Below are 19,526 nucleotides of genomic sequence, written 5' to 3'. Positions count from 1 at the left end.
AGCCCTCGGTTCACAGGTTCATGGGGGTGTCAGAGTGCTTCAATTTGTTTTTATCATAAAATCTTTTGTTTGTTTCTGTAGTTTGGTTCGGTAGGCTATAGTAAAGCTACTCATTTGTGTGACGCTTGGGTAAAATTTGCAAGAATTTCACGCAAACTTTTCACTTTCTCTTTGAGGTTACTGCGTTAGAATACGGTGTGAAAATGAACGTGAATAAGGCTGTAACATGACACAATGTGGAACAAACGAAGCGCTGTGAATACTTTCCAGATGTAGTGAGTGATCGTGTGAGTGATCGAGTTGATGCCTTGCTCAAGGGCGCCGCCGTGTGGAGGAAGGAGGCTGTTACTCGCGTTTATGCCGAGTCTACAGGCTGAAAAGTGGCGTCGGGTAATTCCATCAATGTGCTCTTGTGAACCGGAGCGGAGGTTTGTTAGTGCTGTTTGTGCTGCTGCGGAGAGCATCGCCGATCTGAGAAACATCCTCATTGGCTGATTTGTGACGTTTAGGGGGGCGTGGAGCCGGCTTGGTGGCACCAGTGTGACATTTATTTTTTAAAAGAAACAAATCTGTCAGCAGACCACGTTTCTATTATCAACCCTCTGTTTGTGATAACTGATTTATTATCATTCATTTGTTTGTCTTCAGTCTAAATCGCAGAGCCCTCCTCCGTTTCCCCTCCTCCCCCGCCTCCTTCTCCATCCCTCCTCCTCACATTTCCCCGGTGCTGCTGCTGCTGCCTCCGTGTCTTCGGTGCGGTACACCGCAGCCATGGTGGACTCTCCCAGCGCGATGAAGAAGACCTTCTCGGTGCCGGAGATCAAACCGCTGGACCAGTACGACTTCAATCGAGCCAAGATCTGCGCCAGCGTTCGGTGGCTGCTGTCGAAATCCTACGGCTCTGCAGGTACCCTCCAGCCTCTACCCACAGCTGAGGCGCATCTTGGGTGGGGCGCTTAATAATTTATCCCGCTGTATCCCGCTCCATATGCAGCTCCGAGTCCGTCTAACCCCGCTATCTGCCTTCAAAGGAAAGCCCTTCTCCGCGTCATCCATCATTATCATCCTCTGCCCCGACGATGCTCGTGGTCAACCTGGGCCAGCGTCTCCCCCCTCTATCGGGTGTGCAGTTTCCACAGCGCGTGCAGGTTATCATATTAGCCAATTATTTGACGTGAGCACGAGGCTTGTCAGAAGGAATCTCCTCAGTGGTGCGTGATGCGTGGAGGAACCGGACAACAAAGCCTTTGTCAGAGCCGGGCTCAGTCAGGCCTGTGGAGAGATTTGTAACGACGGGCAAATTTATTTGTTGGGTTTTTTTGTGGATTTGGGAAATGTGTATGTATAGCTCATGCGTGGGCCTGCTCTAAATGGGTCAAGACCGCATAATATTTGTGTCACTGTTACGCACGCACGGTGTGGTGAAGGTGACACAGTGGGGCTGCTAAGACAATGGATGGCTTTCTTGCATCACACGCATTCATTCCCTGAAGAAGTTCTGAATAAACCCGGCACAAGTGCCACCTCCTCCCTGCATTAACAGGCCAAAGAATGCAGAGGGTTTCTGAATGCTGTAAGCAGGTGTAGGTGCAGCATCCTGCTGCGTTAAACCACCTCTCACGAAGACCACGTTGTTTAGATTTTGGTTACACTGTGAAAGAAATGTTAGGTCAGCTTTGGTCTTTGTGCACTTTATGCCTGCTCTGTATCGGGTGACATCATGCTGCGTGGCTGGGTCTGCAATCAGCAGTTTTGTCATTTGATCAGACCAACCGACCAAAACAAAACCGTATTTGATTTTGAAGCAGTTCAGTATCCTGCCAGCTGCTATTGCTCTGGTTAGTGTTGTGGCTACCTCCGGCCTCCTGTTAGCATGATAAATGTGACAAGACCCAATCTCACATAATGTGCATGTAGGAAGGTTCAGACTGTGCTGGCTAATGCAGTGATGTCACACAGCAGGCTAACTAAGCAGTAGCAAACCTGCGCATGTAATAATCCAGGTTATCTGCTGCAGTAATGGCTTTAGACAGAATTTCATATCACATTTGTGTCTGGCCTCCCCGTCAGTGCAGGACAGCAGAGAGGAGGAGAGATGAGCTGTAAGCCTCTCAGCAGGGAGGCTTCATTGTTATCCGTCAACTGGAAAATGTCCACTGGGGTGTCTTGTCGAATTTTTAATGGAAGCCCCGAAGAAAATGGCACTAATAAAGCCGCACATGAGATTCATGCACCGGTCACAGTCCTCACACTGACGAGGTTTATTATTCCACCCAAACAGTGGACAGGACCGCAGAGAGCTGTTATCTAATGATTGTGTCACTTTAAAACAAACAGAGACATTATGAAACCAGTTGTATTTTTTTCTTGGTATCATGTGGTTTCCAAGTCAAGTTAGGTAATAGTCTTCTAGTAAAGACTCCGTGACCTTTATTTAACCAGGAAATGGCCTCACTGAGAGTCAGTCCTCTTTGGCAGGATTGTCCTGTCTGAGCAGGAGTCACGCATCATCAATAAAATATTTCTAACTCACGAGAAGTGACAAACCGAGAGTCACCACATGCGTATGTGTTCACATCAGTTTTAGCTCTGTGTTTGGTCTACACCAACTAGAACTGAACCACCTTCTGTGAGTGCTGGGGATTTAGCAACCATTCAACTTTTTCAGATGCAACCCAAAATAATGTTGACTTAAATTTATGTCCTGAAAGACATTCATAGGTTTCCCTGGTAGTAAGGAAATCATCAATTTCAGCAAATGTAACCCTGAAATGATGAGTGGACTTTAACTCAACATGAATTTAAATTCGTCTAAACAGAGGAACCATTTGAATTCAAGCACATTAGTACCTTCTCTCAGTTTTCAAGCTTATATGTTACAAATTCCCATTTTAACTCGTGGAATATTCTGCTTTTCTTTGATAGAACAGGATGTTTTTCATGTTCTGGGATAATGGTTGCACAAGGAAACAATCTGAAGAGTCTGAAGAGTCTGAGATTGGCTCTGGAAATCTATCCTGGACATTGTTCATTGTTTTTAGAATGATTAGCAGGTCAATCCATGGAGAAAATAATCCATATCTGCTTCCCTAAACACGTGTTTGCACTGTGGTAGAAAGATTTAAATGGATAGCTCCACAGTCCTGTTTGTAATGTTCCCTACTCTGCAGTCCAGTCTCATTGCCTCAGCTGTGATTGGGACAAATGGCCACTTTCCATTTTCATCGTTCCCATAGTGACCGAAGTCCTGTTTCCTCCCAGCTCTCTTTACAGAGTCTGAAAGGCAAAGGGGTCCAACCCCAAAAACAGTGCGCGTGTGTCACACTGCACTGCAGTGTGTGCTCAGTGTAATCGATGTGCTCGTCAAATCTTTTGTCTCCTCTCCTCAGAGAAATGGGCCACAGCATAGGAAGGAGGAGTTTCAGTTACATAAGTAAGCCTTACGACAGTGGAGAGTAGTTGTGGCGCTCATTGCGGGTCACTCTGAAAATGTGTGTGGACGGATCAAGAAGTGAGGGGGTAGAAAATAATGGCAGAGACTTAAAGAGATCAGGGACTGACTGCAGAGTGAACGGAAGTCATGTGAGCTCTGAGAGTTCCTTCAAATCTACTCCAGTCTTCCAGATCATGCCAAGTTGGAATATGGGTCAGTCAGGGAATTGTGTGTTTTTGTGGTCACAGTGTGTATGTGTCTATGAACTGACCAACTCCTAGCGGACTGGACATGTTCACAAACACACACTCTCTTGTCTGGGTAACCTAGCTGAGCTGTACATGAAGATGATGACATTATTGCCTCCTGCAGTCAGATTCTGTAGCTTTCCGTCACAGATTTCCATTGTGGGAATACGTCTTCAGTGTGTTCCATAAGTTATTTATATTTTTCCACAGTTTATGTGACAAGGCTGGCTGCAAACAGCCTGTGTGACTGCTGCGGCCTTTATTTTACATTGGGCAGTGTTTTCATAAAGCCTTTCTCTGCATCAGAATTCCATCTGGCAGTTTTTACCGTTCCCAGAGCACAGCACAGGAAAGCTCAGTGTTTTCTCCTCATATATATCGGCTCACATGCACCTAAGAGATGTAGCTCTTGTATAAAGTGGACAAGTTCTTATTCTCAATGATCTCGGCTTGGAGATAATAGATGAGTGTACAGCTTGCACCATTCAGTGACCGTCCTTTGAATTTCTAAACACAGTTGTATCTTTTGCATCTAGCGTCGTTTCTTTAAGCATAAGCATTGTTGCAGATCAGGTACACCCTTTCATGGAAACGGCATTCCCTGTTGGCTGTGGCCTCTTTCAGCAGGATAAAGGATCTGTTGACAACAACATGGTGCCAGATACCACAGCACACCTTCAGTGGTCCATGCCTCAAAAGGTCGGGGCTGTTTTTCCAGCAAAAGGGGAACAACACCTTATTGGACACGTGGTCATGATGTAATGCCTGATCGGTGTGTAAAGAGGAGCTAGAAGTTGGTGCTTTAATCTCAAACCTCTTTTTCAAAAGCTGCTACTGGTCAAACTGGCAGTTAAAAATATTTCATAAAGAATTTTTCTCTTTACCTTTGCATGCTAGCAGCATCCATTAAGCTAATATGCTAATTGTAAGAAGATTTAAGGTCAGATTTACTGAACAGGCCAAAATAGCGTGGAAGTCAAATCTCAAATACGTTTTTTTCTATGCTTTTTAACTAGCTTTCATACTCCATTGGATGTATCAGCAAAGAACTTCGGGTTAGTATCTTGCCCAAGGATATTTGGCATGCAGACTGAAGGGAGCCAGGGATCAAACTACCAACCTTCCAATCAGCAGATGACCTGCTCTACCTCCTTAGCTACAGCTACCTTGTAATAGGTGTGATTCAGTGTTAAATATCTGTACAATTAAGAATATCTGCTTGATTTAAATAGTCCCTTCTCTATATTTTGTGCCTTGAAAGAGTAACTTCCAGAATCACAAATGCGACAGGGTCAGTTGCAAAAAGCTCTACGTTCCCACCTCTTGTCACTGTGCTCTCTTAGTAAATTCCAACAAAAACCCAGTTTGTGATGGAACAGTGTGTTAGTAAATCTGGCCTGTGAAGTGAGCTCTGACCACCATGTGAATGAGAGCGAGGCAGGTGATCCACTGTGGTGACCCCTAAAGAGAGCAGCCAACAGGAGAAGACCTGTTGGCTGCTAATATTTGCTAATATGGACTCTTCTTCCAAAAACCAAAGTGAGAATGTCCTTTTCTTTTCAGAGAACGTTCCGGTGGAGTTGCGCGATCCGCTCTATAAGGACCAGTATGAACAAGAGCACCTCAAGCCGGCTGTCTCCAAGCTGCTTCTCTCCCCGGAGATCTACTGCAGAGCTCAGGCACTGCTTGCCCAGGCACACGGGGTCTCTCAGCCAGCATCGCAGGGGTCTCCAGCTGATAACTCTGCCCTCCTGCAGTTCCTCATTAAGAAAGGTTTCGCTCCGAAGGTCCAGGATGCCGATGTCACAGAGGAGGACCTTAGCAGTAGCCCTATTAAAACGGTGTGTGTTGTGTATTTGTATGATGGCGTATTTTCTACTTTAAATTCAACCTGCAAGTGGTTGAATGCTTTCAGCATCTCAGGTAGCATTTGAATAGTCACTTAAATACAATTTAAAAACATTTTTTATAGGAGGTTTCCAATGTAAGATTGGATCATTTACAGGAAGGAAAAGAGTCAGATCTTCAGACTGGCCTTTCCAACTGTGCCAACATTTCAGTCTCAGTCATACCAGCTACTCAGGTGCTTAAATGGTCCTTCTTCTCCCTGATTGGTGCAGAAAGCCCACCTCGCCCTTATTGACTCGCTGATGTCACTGGCTACCAAAGAGACGGTGGGTCAGGTGAAAATGGCGGTGGAGGCGGAGCAGATGGGTGTTGGAGCGCCGTGGGAGAATGGACTGCTCTTCTGGGTCAACAGGGTGAGAACACAACATCGGTGATTTCTGCTGGTCTCAGCAGATTCAACTTCTGTCCCAGTTCATGGTTTTTATTGGTTTAAAGCCTTAGATTAAGTTATCACACATAACACAACATCACTGACAGGACTAGTCATGAGAATCTGAATGCTGAAATACCACAGACTCTGCATTGTCTCCAGTGGCAACCTGAGGTTAGCTCCAAAAGCGAATCAATCCACACCGACTGTTAAAATGTCCAGCTTTACAACAAAAATAAACACGTTTACAACCTGACACAAAGAAGCGTTGGTCTTTGTAGCAGAGAAGACATAAAAAAACCTCACTAGATGAAATTGTATTGAGATTCAAAGTTATGCAGATTTACATGACCATTTCATCCTCAGATGGATGCTGTCAAGAGACGGACATAACTACTATGATGACAACCACTGGTTTCTACTGGTTTAAAGCATCACTATTTCCACAATCACTGAATGGTGTTTTGATTCTGGGCGTGACAAGAGAGGGGAGGACGACGTGTCAATCACATGTTGTTAGCCTGTGAACGTATCTTGGATAATTGTTGTTTCTGACTCGTGGAATGAACGAATCTTGTAAAATGGGCAGACTTGTTTACAGTCCATGATGTCCCCCATCTCTCACGCCATGACAGCTGGGATAGTGAAACTTGCTAATTAAGCTAAAGAAATTATCATTATAATTTCATTATCAGCTAATGCTAGCACGTTAGCTAGCATTGGCTAAGAAACATTTTATTTCTTGTGATAAAACATTGTAACTTTGAAATCATGTGAGTTCTACTGTAATAGTGTTTGTCTTACATTTGCAGTTGAACCAGAAGCTAAGAGAAAGCACAGAAGAAGAAGAGCCGCCTAAGTCACAGAATTGCACAGACTTGCAGCCTGTTCAGGACTCGGTAAAATACCGCCAACAAACACATAAATACTCACATGCTTGATGACTTGTAATAAAGCATGTATGTGCCTCATTGCTATGTTGCTGCAGCTTCAAACATTGACCTTGCCCTTCTTCTGTTTTCTCCCCTCGGTTTGTTTCTGTCACTCCTTGATCTCTGGCAGTGTCAGTCCACCCGGTGGTACTGGAAACTAGTCCCCGTAAGTGTACTCTTCTCTTCTCTGTTGTCCTCTTTGTCTGTCCATCTGCTACGGCTGACATTATTGTGCCTGCTGGAAATGCCCACACATACCTTTTACCTGTCTCCTCATAAAAAGGGTCCAGTAGACTTATCTTAATACCAGCTGACCGATCTGTTGCCCCATTATGTCCCGAAACTCCTTATTATTGTCAACTGATGCTGTTTTGGACACTGGGTGTTTCTGACGTTGCTACATTCAGTCATCAGTTTCATCTCAAAATGAGCCAGATTTTTAGAGGCGAGGTGGAGGAGGAGTTGCTGAAGAAGGAGGCGACAGAGGTGAAGTGACCTTTATTAAGTGGTTATTAAAAGACATCTGTGCTCCCTTGGTTTGTCCCCTTCCTCTCCTCCTCCTCCATCGCTCTGTCCTCTCCCCCCTGAGCAGACGTTTTTTGGTGTGGCGGTTCCCATGATGAGCGGCCCCCTTGTCATTTATGCTTGTTTCCCTCTCTCTGCCATCCCCCATCCAGCATGCTATCGCTTTTTGTTTGAAGGAGTCGGGGAATAAGCCGCCAGTGGTAACGTATAACACCTCGCTCTTCTCTCACCCTCTCCCCCCACCCCCGCTTCCCGTACCATTGCACTCGACTGACCGACAAACCGACCAATCGCCACACCTCACCTACCACGCTGTCGACCAGTGACTGACCGTACAGCTGACTGCGAGCTAACCACCACTCCAACCTCGAGGCTGGATGGATCACTTTAAAACTCATTAGCCTTTAACACAACTTCTCCATAGTTATCGTTGTGTGTTACAGAGCCTTGTTATAGGAGGCACGGCGCCACTGCGTGCTACCCTTTGAAGCTGAACGCGCCTTCTTTGTCCTGCTCCAACAAGGCTGTGGAACAGTCAGCTTACGTTACAGATGCCTTGTTTTTGGGTTTGTTTATCTCATGTGGACGTCAAAGACTGATGCGGCGTCTGAGCTGCGAGACTCACCTTTTCTTTCTCTTCTTTTACTTTTTTCATTTAATCAATGCCAATTAGAAGCAAAGGCTCACAGTGTCATCAGTGCCCATTACCACTGCATGGACACCGAAAAACAAACATCCTCCTTTTCACGTCTTTCTTTCAGTCTTTTTTCTTTGTTTGCAATGTCCCTTTTTAACTGTTGCACTGCACCTTCTGGTTGCTGTGTCTATATGTGTACAAACTTGAGGCATCATTGGTCTTGTGCTTTGTTTCTATGGGCTTTTCTTCTCTTTGCAGTTTTTCCTGGCGTTTGGCTGGCTTCACACTTTAAGTCAATGCTTTTGTTTCTTGTCTGACGGAAACACAACGCTGGCTGATTTTATATTTCCTTTGCTACTTCTGAGTCTCTCTCTGAATCCCTTTAAAAACAACCCGTTTCCCTGCCTGTATACTCTTAGTCTCACTTATTTTATTTTTTTTTGCAAAACGTTCTTTTTCCCCCCTATGTCAATTTTCTTCTCCTTCCCTCTCTTTTCTTATCCAGATCCGCTATAGGAAGGACAAAGTGCAGTCTAAGTTGACTCCCACTTTCCCTCTGGTTTCTGCGGTCAAAGATCTGTCTAACGGCTGCGCAATAGCTGCTGTGCTGCACTATTACTGCCCCAGCTTGCTGCCTCTAGAGGGTACACGTTAACTCAGACACTAACACACATTCATAGATGTGCATAGATGTACAGATAGGATGATGAAATATTTATATTTAGTTAATGTGCGCTTCAAAATACTCAACAGCTTAAGTGATAGGGCTGTAATTTAAAATACAATTTCCTGTAAATGTTGCTTGTTAATGCATTTCGTGTAACTTTTAGTACATCAGTATAGTCACAAAACGCAATAGTGCCTCTCATGTTCTCTATTTAGATTTTGCCTTTAAAAAAAGCATCTTTTATCTTGATTTGAAGCAAATATATTTAAAGTTCTTTGACAAACATCTGGAAGCAGCATTGTTCCATTGTTTTTCATTGTTTACTCCTTCCAGATGTGTGTCTGAAGGATACCATGTCAGTAGCTGACTCTCTCTACAACCTGCAGCTGATCAAAGAGTTCTGTGAGAGCAGCTTGCAGAGCTGCTGCCCCCTTGCTGTGGAGGATATGCTCTACGCGCCACTGACTCTGCATGTAAGCGTCACGGTCTCTGACATTAAACTGTTGTTAGTTAACAGAGAAACTTTGTATGGGTGTTTACTCCTAACTTAATCCTTTCTATAGGCTGAAAAATGTTTGTGGTCTGAATGTAAACCAGTTGGTTTCAATTTAAACCACTAGAGGGCAACAGAAGCCAGCTTTTAGAGCGAAAAGGTATAACATTATGACCACTGACAGGTGAAGTGAATTAAACCGATCGTCTCTTCATCATAGCGTGAGTTGGTGGGATATACTAGAGAGGAAGTAAAGACTTTGGCTTCAAAGTTAATGGGTTAGCAAGAGAAAAATGGGCAAGGGTACAGATTTGAGCGAAGGGCTATATTGTGATGGCTGCATGATTGGGCCATAGCGTCTGCTAAACTTTAAAAAGGGTTTAAAAAGCATCTAAATTCATGTTGGGTGTTTCTAGTCTGCAGTGATCAGTATCTGTCAAAATGTGTGAACCAGCAACAGGGTCATGGGCGGCCAAGGCCACCTGATGCATGTGAAGAGTGAAGGCTGGTCTGTGTGGTCTGATCCAACAGACGAACTATTGTAGGTCAGGTGGTAGAGTGGATCACCTACTAACTGGAAGGTTGTTGGTTCGATCTGCTACAGTCTGCATGCCTAATATCAGATAGAGTAGAAAAGCACTGTATAAGAACCAGTCCATTACGAAATTGCCAAATAACTTTCTGCTGGTTCTGATGGTAAAATGGCCTGTATTTGTATAGTGCTTTTCTAGTCCCTAAGGACCCCAAAGCGCTTTACACAACCTGTCATCCACCCATTCACACACACATTCACACACTGGTGATGGCAGCTACATTGTAGCCACAGCCACCCTGGGGCGCACTGACAGAGGCGAGGCTGCCGGACACTGGCGCCACCGGGCCCTCTGACCACCACCAGTAGGCAACGGGTGAAGTGTCTTGCCCAAGGACACAACGACCGAGACTGTCCGAGCCGGGGCTCGAACCGGCAACCTTCCGATTACAAGGCGAACTCCCAACTCTTCAGCCACGATCGCCCTGATAGAAAGGTGTCAGGGTACAGACTTCATCACAGTTTGTTGTGTATGCGGCTGCATAGCTGCAGACCAGTCAGGGTCGCTGTCCACCACTGAGAGCACCAACAATGAACACATGAACATCAGAACTGGACCATGGAGCAATGGTAGAATATGGCTTGGTCTGATGAATCACGTTTTCTTTTATATCAAGTGGATGATGGTGTGTGAGGGAAGAAGCCAAGCCGGCAGAGGCAACGTGATGCTTTGAGCAACGTTCTGCTGGGAAACCTTTGGTCCTAACATCCATGTGGATGTTACTTTGACTCGTACCAGGTACCTAAGCATTGTAGCATGACATTACCTGATGGCCTGTCACAAAAATGATTCAGGAATGGCTGGAGGCACACAGCAGTGAGTTTGAGGTGTTGACTTGGCCTCCAAATTCCCCAGATCTCAGTCCAATCAAGCTCCTGTGGGATGTGCTGGACAAACAAGTCTGATCCATGGAGGCACATTGCAACTTACATGAGTAAAAGGATCTGTTGCTAACATCTTGGTGCAGATACCACAGCTTCAGGGGCCTAGTAGAGTCCGTGCCTCAACAAGTCAGGGCTGTTTTGGCAGCAAAGCGGAACAACACCATACTGGGCAGGTGGTCATAATGTTATGTCTGAAAGGTCTATCTTATCGTTATAGTAATATAGTTATCTTGAATCTGAGGCGTGACATTAAAGCAATGTATTCAGTGCTGATGCTGTCTTCATAATGTCCATATGTCACGCTAACACACTCTTTTCCTCAGCTTAACATCATGAGCTTCATAGCAGAGCTGCTGGAGTGGTTTGAGATCAAGAAACCTGATTTTGTCCAGCCCGTACAGCCCATTGACCTCACAGGTTTGTGACTTCACCACGTTAATAAGAACTTCTTTGCTTTACTGGCTTTGTGCACATTTGTTCACTGACTGTAACACTGCATTCTGTACCTTTCAGATGTCTCAGGGTTAACTGACTGTATTAGTCCCGTCACTGGTAACAGCAACAGGTACCAGCATGCCACACATACAAGTACATATACAAAAAGTGGTTAGAAATATTATTTAAAAAAAGACCAGTCACTAAACCCAAATTACTACAGGGTAGGAAATAACACTCAACTGAAATAAATCTGAATACAGTCAAACAGGACCTAATCAAGCCATTTGTTGAGTCAAACAGATGGGCCACAGACAAAAATTGGCTGTGTTGTGTAACACTGTTGTCCCTTTTCAGCGGTTCTCCTTCTTTCATCTTTAAACAACCATTTGTACCCATCTCCTCTCCAGTTTCACCAGGTAACAATTACTGGGCACGCATCTTTTATGCCTATTGCTATTTTGCATTTGCGTGCAATTAGCCGTTGTGTGAGACTTATGAGTTATTTTCTTTGCAGAAAACAAAAGCTGGACAAAGAAACAAATCAGGTAGATATCCTTAAACCCTTTATGTGGTTTCTATCGTAAGTGTTGTGTTGCTCTCATATTTTATCTTAATTTTTTTAATCTTCTTACTTTGGCTTCCGTGGACTCTGCTTTTCCATACTTGTTGGTGCAACTCATCCATTTATCCATCATTCCGTTGTCACCCACCTCTCTGCAGTCGTCCTCTGTCAGCAGTGACTTTCAGCATCCCATTTGGCCTGGACAGTGATGTTGACATTGTCATGGGAAACCCAATAGATTCTGTCTTTCGCTCCGTCAGCACTGACAGCCTCGCCACCGCCATCCCGGCAATGACGTCCCCGATGACATCAGCAGGGATGACTCGTGTCCCGTACAGCCCTCCGGAGGATCTCAGCCACCTGGTCAGCGCTTCAGCCCCATCGCAGCGCTCTTCCTGGGGTCCATATGCACACACTGCACAAATGGGAGAGCTGCCGACCATTGAGGAGGCAATGCAGGTCGTCCATAGACCGGGCAGCAAAGACCAGAAGAAGGGAAGGGTACCTGAGAAAGGTGGGAAAGGAGCTTTGGCAGACAGGCCAGAGCCCAGGTTACGTCCTGAAGGAGCTCCAGCAGGTTTCTTTTTGCACTCGCCTGAAGAGGATAATCCCCAGCTCAGCAGCTCTGCTCCGTGTCGCTCCGGAATCCTCTACCGGCCAGTTGGAGGAGAAGTGGGCGGCAATGAAAGGCAAGGAAGGAGAGAAAGCCGGGAGAGGTCAGGACGTTCTGATATGTCACGTGATGACGACTCTGTACTGCGAGATGGCAGCGTCGACTCCTCGGAAGCATCGGACGATATGCCCAGAAACGCCCCGGGTAACATACGACCCAGTAGCGGTCGTCAGGGAAACCACAGCACCAGCAACAGTCCACGCATGACGAGCTTTGCTGAGCGACGAGACAACCGAAGAAGACACCCTGCTGCTACTGGGGAAGAGTCGGCTTCTGCTCAGACTCCAACAACCCCAGCAACTCCAAACACACCCTCCACCCCAGCAGGTGCAGTAGGGTGCCAGGACAGCCCAGGTCCCAGAGGTCCGGAACCTGGCTCTGAGGCCTGGGAACTGGGAGTTCGTCTTGAGGAAAAACGCAAAAGCATCGAAGCTCAAAAAAGACGTATCGAAGCTATTTTTGCCAAGCACAGGCAGCGGCTTGGAAAAACTGCTTTCCTTCAACTGAAAAGAGAGCAAGGAGAAGGAGGAGGTGAGGCAGCGGATGATAATCTGACCCTTGATGAGCGTCTCACTCGCATGGAGGAACAACTGAAACAGGAGGAGGAGAAAGAAAAGCCATCTGTTTCCAATCCTCCGCGGTTAGAGAAACAGGTCACATTCTCTATTGAAAGTAAGAAAGGATCAGAGATAGAAAAAGGAACAGAGAAAGTGGGGGAAGCCGTTTTAGTGGAATACAACGAGGTGGTGCAGAAACTCAGTGAGGCTCTGCAGTCGCTACAGAAGGACATGCAGAAACTTACCGAGCAGCAACAGCAACTCATGAGCAACCAAAGACCCAAAAATATGCTCAGAACAACTCCAAAATCAACAACTAGAAGTAATACCAAAACACCATCCAAAACCCCTCCTCACACTCCAACAAAAACACCACCAAGAACTCCGACAAAAACCCCAACCAGGACTACCAGTAAAGCTTGGGTGATTCCTGCTGGTTCCAATGCTCCATCTGCTTCTTCCCCATCACGCCGGTCTCATCTTGTTTCCTCTTCCACATCACCAAAAACTATTATATCTTCCTCCTGCCCAGCTTCTCGCACTAAGAGTCAGTCCACTCCCCGTAGCCCCAAACACCATCCACGTATCCAACACCAGCCTCACCCACGGCCTTCCGAACTTAAATTCCCTCCGCTCAATCGCGTCTTGACACCAACCCAAACTGTGGACACACTCCCACACCTGCGGCGCGTGTCGCCCAGCAAGTGTCAGGTACAGACCTCTTCTTCCTTCCGTATCGGTGGACCCCGGACTCCCCAGGAGTCTCCCCAGGCTACCCAGCAGCCACAGGCCGCTGAGAGCACCTCGGACACAGGCTCAAGTGAAACACCCACCCAGTTTAGCCTGGAGTTGGAGCAGGAAGACTCAGGGGTCATTGGAGGGTTGCCGCAACCCAGGCAAGATCGTCTAAGAGCTGCTGGAGGGAGCAGCTCTGGTGCTCCTTCTGAGTGCTCATTTGAAAGTGAGACTTTGTCCATGTCTGCTGCGTACAGCACAGGAGGTGAAGGAGGAAGAGCCGCGGGTGCGGGAAAGCAATGCAGCCTGATTGAAGTATCATTATCATCTCTTGGGGGACCAGAGGGGGGAAGCGATGAACCAACTGATGAGGGGCAGGAGTTCTCCTCCGATTCCATGAGCGACCACACAGAATCCGCTGTGGAACCTGCAGAACGACTCCCTGCCGAACCTTTGGATCCAATAGAGCGACTAAATTTGGCAATAGAAGACAGCGATGTGCCAAAAGAACAAATTGGATCGAAAGGCGGACATGCAAGAGAGGCGGAGATGTTAGAACCAGGTGAAGAGCAGAACGAAGTGGGAGCCAAAGGAGGAATTGGATTTTTTTTCAAGGTGAGTTCTTGCAAAAGAGAATGGACAAGGAAAAGTGTATTTTGGATGCACATGAATTACATGCTTCTTTGTTTGTAGGACGAGGTTCACAGTGAAGGGGAGATGGCTCAACGTAGAGCGGTACTGTTAGAACGACAGCAGAAGAGAACAGAGGAACTAAAGAAGAGGAGACAGTGGAATGAGCAAGAAAGGGAAATCAGGTAGTGTTTCTATAAATTTGTGAAAGCAACTATACAAAGTAAATCCCCACAGATTTGCTTTTCTTGAATTTGTTGATTAACAAGTCCAAATTTGAGCTGCACGTGTGTAAAATTAACCTAAATTTGTTTGGTTGGGTTTAGACTAGCATCCTCAGAAAAAAAAGCGGCATCACCTTCCAGCACACCTCCTGCAGCCACGACCTCACCTTCTCCTACACCTCCGGCTACTCCAGCTCGCCGTGGAGATTTTACACGGGGGGAGTACGCATGGCGGCAACAACTCAGACTCATGGAGGACCTGGACAAAGTTCTTAAGCAAAAATCGACTAACCAAGGACGAACTTCCACTAAGAAAAGCCGCTCCCGGCCTCGCAGCATGACCAGAGAGGAAACGCAGCTATCTCTGAGTCCCGCCAAGGGAGCGACTGGTAAAGCCAAAATAGTTTCGAAAAAAGTATTTCTACACTATTTGAATGACTGAAATATTTTTATGTTCTACCATTTGCTTCCCCAGGTACTAAGTTGACCAGAGTCTATTCTCACTCCTCACTCAACCTGGCAGCCACAGACGAACCAGGAAACAATGGTGGTGACCCCACAAAGAGACTCCGCAGGTACACTGCTGCATTGTCAGGTCGCAGCAGCACAAGCATAGCTTAAGAAATTGCAGCATTGGTTAGTTGGCCAGGTGTTTGCATCCGAGTGAAATATCAGAAATTCCAGTGATAAAGTTAGAAAGTCAGAAAAAATAGGATTTGTTTTTGTTCTTATTAACTTAAATATTGATACCTACCTTTGAGTTATTTAACTTACTAACTCAAAATTTTCAGAAAAGAAAATTCTGGTTGTGGATTGCAGATTTATTTATAGTTTTTCAATAATTTAGTTTGTTTCTATCCTCTATGTTCAATACATTGCTCCAATCCATCAGGAAGTAGCCGGCATGCTAGAAAATATACTACCTGTACTTCCTGATGCTGGCAAATCTGTTGACATCAATAATGCAACAATTTGTTGTTTTTTCACGAGCGTCTTATAGGGCAGTTTATCAACACAGCGAGATTTTAAATACAGTATCAACATTCATATTGATACTAACGATATTTGGATCAATCTGCCTACCTCTGCTGTCTATTATGATGTCATAATGCGACCAGGGCACTCTTGGTTTCTCTGCAGCACCCGCCCTGATTCACCTTCAGGTTGTGTAACACCAAGCAGACTGACAAATGGAGAGAAGGACTCGGAGAGTGGTTCAAATGGAACTTCACCTGCCCCAGAATACTCAGGTACAACGTTAAGCAGGTCCAACGCGATCACTCGGTTCCTTTGTACTTGTAAGCAATAGCCAAGTGCTTTCAGCTGTAGTTGGTCTGCAAAAACCAGCGTGTCTGTTTTGTTTTTTTACATTTCAGGTCCAAAACTCTTCAAGGAACCAAGTTTCAAGTCCAATAAATTCATCATTCACAACGCGCTCTCTCGCTGCTGCCTCGCAGGGAAGGTCAACGAGTCTCAAAAAAACAAGATTGTTGAGGTAGAGGACTCATTTTACTTCACTTTTAATCAAGCTCATTGTGAATTCTGCTATTTCTGTAACTGTAGGCGCCATATTGATTAAAATCACCCATAATCCTTCACGTCCTTTTTTGAAGCATAAACATTGTGCTGTTTTTTACATTTTACTTTACTAACACAAACATTTTCATTATGGTGATCTGGTTTTGAAGCCTTAACAAAATAAATCTGCTTTTCATTCACATATAGAGAGTAGAATAACAGAATTATCTCCTGAAGCTGAATATCAGTAGCTCAGTGACTTACTGAGGTTGCTACACTGAGGTGAGAAGAAATGACACTTTATTAATTCTGTTAGTGGTGGCAGGCCATAAATAATGCATTTTAAAGGTAGGAGCGAGGGCCGTGTAAAATCTGACCGATGTCTGTGATCAGCCCCCGGGCCAGACTTTAGACATGCCTGGTGTAGACCATACTCACAGATGCAACATGTGCTTACTGCATCTTTTATTCATGTTTTTCCAACTTCAGGAAATGGAGAAGAGTCCTGCCAACCACTTCCTCATCCTCTTCCGCGATTCCAGCTGCCAGTTTCGAGGCGTTTACACCATGAACCCTGACACCCAGGAGCTTGCGCGATTGGCTGGGGTGGGCCCACGGACGGTTAGCTCCATTCAGGTGGAGTCCATCTACAAATACAGCTCAGACAGGAAGCAGTTTAGTGCCATCCCCTCTAAAACGATGGGCATGAGCGTGGACGCCTTCACCATCCCCAGCCATCTCTGGCAAGGAGGAGGAGCGGGAGGTGGAGGAAGCAGGAGAGCAAGTGTTACTAAGAAGGCTGTCACTTCCAAGTGAGATCCAGTACACACAGTGGCACATGGATGATGAAAACACTCTAAATACACTGTAATTACAGTCAAACTGAAGTGAAACACGAAAAACATACGTGCACACTGACAGGCCTGTAAAAAACACCTTACCTCTGTTGGCCTCAGATTTTACAAGAAATAGAAAAAAAGAAATTGGAGCGATTTGTACTCCCCTTCATGTGCACGAAAGTGTCAACAGCACAACTTTGAGACAGGAGCAGCACACTGACACAGAGGAAGGTTTTGTAATTACTCAAGGATTAGTTACTTTTAAAAAGTCTCCTTACGTACACTTTCATTGTTTGAAAATACAAACATGTTTTTTTCTTTTGAAAGAAAATAGTTGTTTCCTGAAAAACTTCATGAAATTACCGATTGCTAGCCAGTCCTCCCCTTAAGTAAAACACCAGTTTTTTACACAAAGCCAAACGACAGAGAAAATGCCTTCACGTCAGAGTGTCTGACGGGACCTTCGTTGTGTATGACGTTAATTCTACCAGTAACTCTTAGTGGGTGGATAAAGCACATTTGTTTTGCAAGATGAAAGATAGCCATAACCATGTGATACATATAGCAGAGGCGAGCTTTTTCTTTTGGACATCTGTAAATGTGTAGCGGTTCTCAGAGATGATTATCACAGCATGAATGGTTATTTACTGTACGTGGTATAAGCTTATTTCAAAATAAGATCACAGTGGAAACTTGTGGTTTTGATGAAACTATATTGATGGTATGTGAGCATTAGATGCCAATTTAAACAACTTTTGTATACTTGGACTTATCAAATCTTGAGAATGACGTGTCATAAACAAGCTTATGTCTAGAAGTACCTGAATTGTTGTGCTCTTGGGAAGAGATTGATACAGACTGGAGTTCCAAGCGTTGCCATCTTTGTATTCCCTAATGAATCTTTCATTAAAATAAAAAGTCTTTCACATTTGTGAAACTAACAATAAACTGGAGACCATTTTGCAACTAGATCACATCAGCTGCCACACATTCTGACACCCAACGCATAAAGAAATGCATAAAGCCTAAATAACAAAAAAATGAAATTGCTTACAAATCGTGGGTTGCATTGCATAAGCTCATCTATAAATTATGCTCTTTGAACTGTGTTGGAAGCAAAATATTTTCTAGGTTGATGTAGACCTTGAACTTCTCAACAGTTCAGAGCCTCTGTCATATTTTCTGTTCTTTTCTATTCTATTCTATTCTTTCTTTATTTTTTGTTTCATAATGTGGCAGGTCTGGACTGCAGGCAGGCCAGCTAAGCCACCTGAACTTCTACCGTGGAGCCATGCTTTATTAATGCAATCGGACCACTCTTTGACTGAGAAACTCTAAGGTCTTTCTTGAAAATGGGGAAAAGGTCTGTATATATCATTCAGCTTTAATGGAGCCCACACAGATGTGTCCCATTTCTTTTGTTTAAAAAAAAAACAACAACAAAAATTTCCCAGTATTAATTTAAAAATAAACATTTTTTAAACCCCATTTTAAATATTTGATGCTTAATAAAATAAAACAAGTGTAAGGCCGGTGGCCAGACCACACCACACTTCATTTTCCTTGTCCCTCCATAGTTAACACAATTACATGGACATTAGAAGACAGAAACCTGGTCAGTGACTCAGGGAAACGATTGAACACTGCGAGAATGAACATAGCAGAGCAATTTTGCTACATAGCAAAGAAACAACAGTGAAACGCACTATTTGCAAGATGACACCGTTGCTTTAAATATTTACCTGCTGTTCATAATATTAAAGAAGGAACTCGTGTCTTGTTTTATGAGAAGGACAAGTGAATTACCTTTTGCTGGTTTTACACCACACGTGGTCTGTCATATTCAAAGATGGCCAGCAGTCATTTCATTATAATGACACACCTTCTGCAGTAGAAACTTCCCATTGCAGCAAAAAAGGAAAATCTCTATACAGTTGATGAATGTCACAGGGCAGTATGTTTAAGCACCAAAACACCTAAAAAGATTCATTAGGGATTCAAAAGCATTTGTTAAGGTGAAGTCAGAATGGACTGAATGTTACTGAAACGGTTCTCTGCTCTTGGTTGAGTGCACACAGTGAAACTGGTCTCTTTCAAACCAGCATACATGTATGAAATAACAAACTGGATTAAACTCCACTGATCAAACTTTTCATTGTTGTCGTTTCTCACACTTACAGCATGTGACCTCATCTTACTGAGAAGACAAGATCATTTTATATAACTGACCTAAAGTCGCTTATTGGCTCTTTTAGAGCCTCGCTATTGGCTAGGCCAGCCATTAGCAACCTTCAGCTTCAAAAGCGCTGTTGTGGCTCCTTCCAAATGAAGGGAGAAAAAGAGCAGCAATCTCGGGTAACAAGGATGTTACATGTAATTAGGACAGGATAGATTAATGTACATGTATTAATGATACATAGTAAATGTATAAATAGGCTTACGGTTACGGTACAGTGGCTCGTGAGCCGCAGGTTGCCAACCTCAGTGCTTGGCTTTGACGTGGGAATCACCAAACACCCCATGATATGATATTATCACAATACATTGCTAACGATATAATACTATTCTCATTCATTCATAAAATTCTCATTCACTGCTTATTTTCCTCCACAAATATTGACAAAGTTGCTACAGGGCTGCAGGTGCGCTCCAGCCTTGCT

The 19,526-nt window shown here is 44.6% G+C and overlaps 1 protein-coding gene across 3 annotated transcripts; it reads left to right on the top strand.

Moving 5' to 3' along the window:
• Positions 1-464: 464 nt before the first annotated feature.
• On the top strand, positions 465-18,981 carry LOC308394973 (calmodulin-regulated spectrin-associated protein 3-like). Of its 3 annotated transcripts, XM_080879612.1 has the most exons (20): positions 465-907; positions 5,245-5,522; positions 5,802-5,942; positions 6,772-6,858; positions 7,022-7,057; positions 7,569-7,616; positions 8,559-8,697; positions 9,054-9,193; positions 11,014-11,107; positions 11,204-11,255; positions 11,483-11,544; positions 11,643-11,673; positions 11,849-14,270; positions 14,349-14,470; positions 14,612-14,898; positions 14,985-15,084; positions 15,650-15,759; positions 15,886-16,004; positions 16,517-16,839; positions 18,106-18,981. In XM_080879612.1, the coding sequence occupies exons 1-20, from the start codon at positions 772-774 to the stop codon at positions 18,167-18,169; spliced, it is 4,791 nt and encodes a 1,596-aa protein (XP_080735738.1). In that variant the 5' UTR covers positions 465-771; the 3' UTR covers positions 18,170-18,981. The 3 variants fall into 3 exon arrangements, 2 of the variants coding, with proteins under 2 accessions (XP_080735738.1, XP_080735739.1); XR_013971327.1 differs by lacking the exon at positions 18,106-18,981 and having other exon boundaries at positions 15,650-15,775; positions 16,517-16,645; XM_080879613.1 differs by lacking the exons at positions 16,517-16,839; positions 18,106-18,981 and having other exon boundaries at positions 15,650-15,775; positions 15,886-16,071.
• The last annotated feature ends 545 nt before the right edge of the window (positions 18,982-19,526 follow it).

The sequence above is a fragment of the Rhamphochromis sp. 'chilingali' genome (assembly GCF_963969265.1).
Source record: "Rhamphochromis sp. 'chilingali' genome assembly, chromosome: 4".
NCBI lineage: Eukaryota > Metazoa > Chordata > Actinopteri > Cichliformes > Cichlidae > Rhamphochromis > Rhamphochromis sp. 'chilingali'.
The sequence above is the reverse complement of the archived record's forward strand: the minus strand, read 5'-3'. Positions and strand labels throughout refer to the sequence as shown.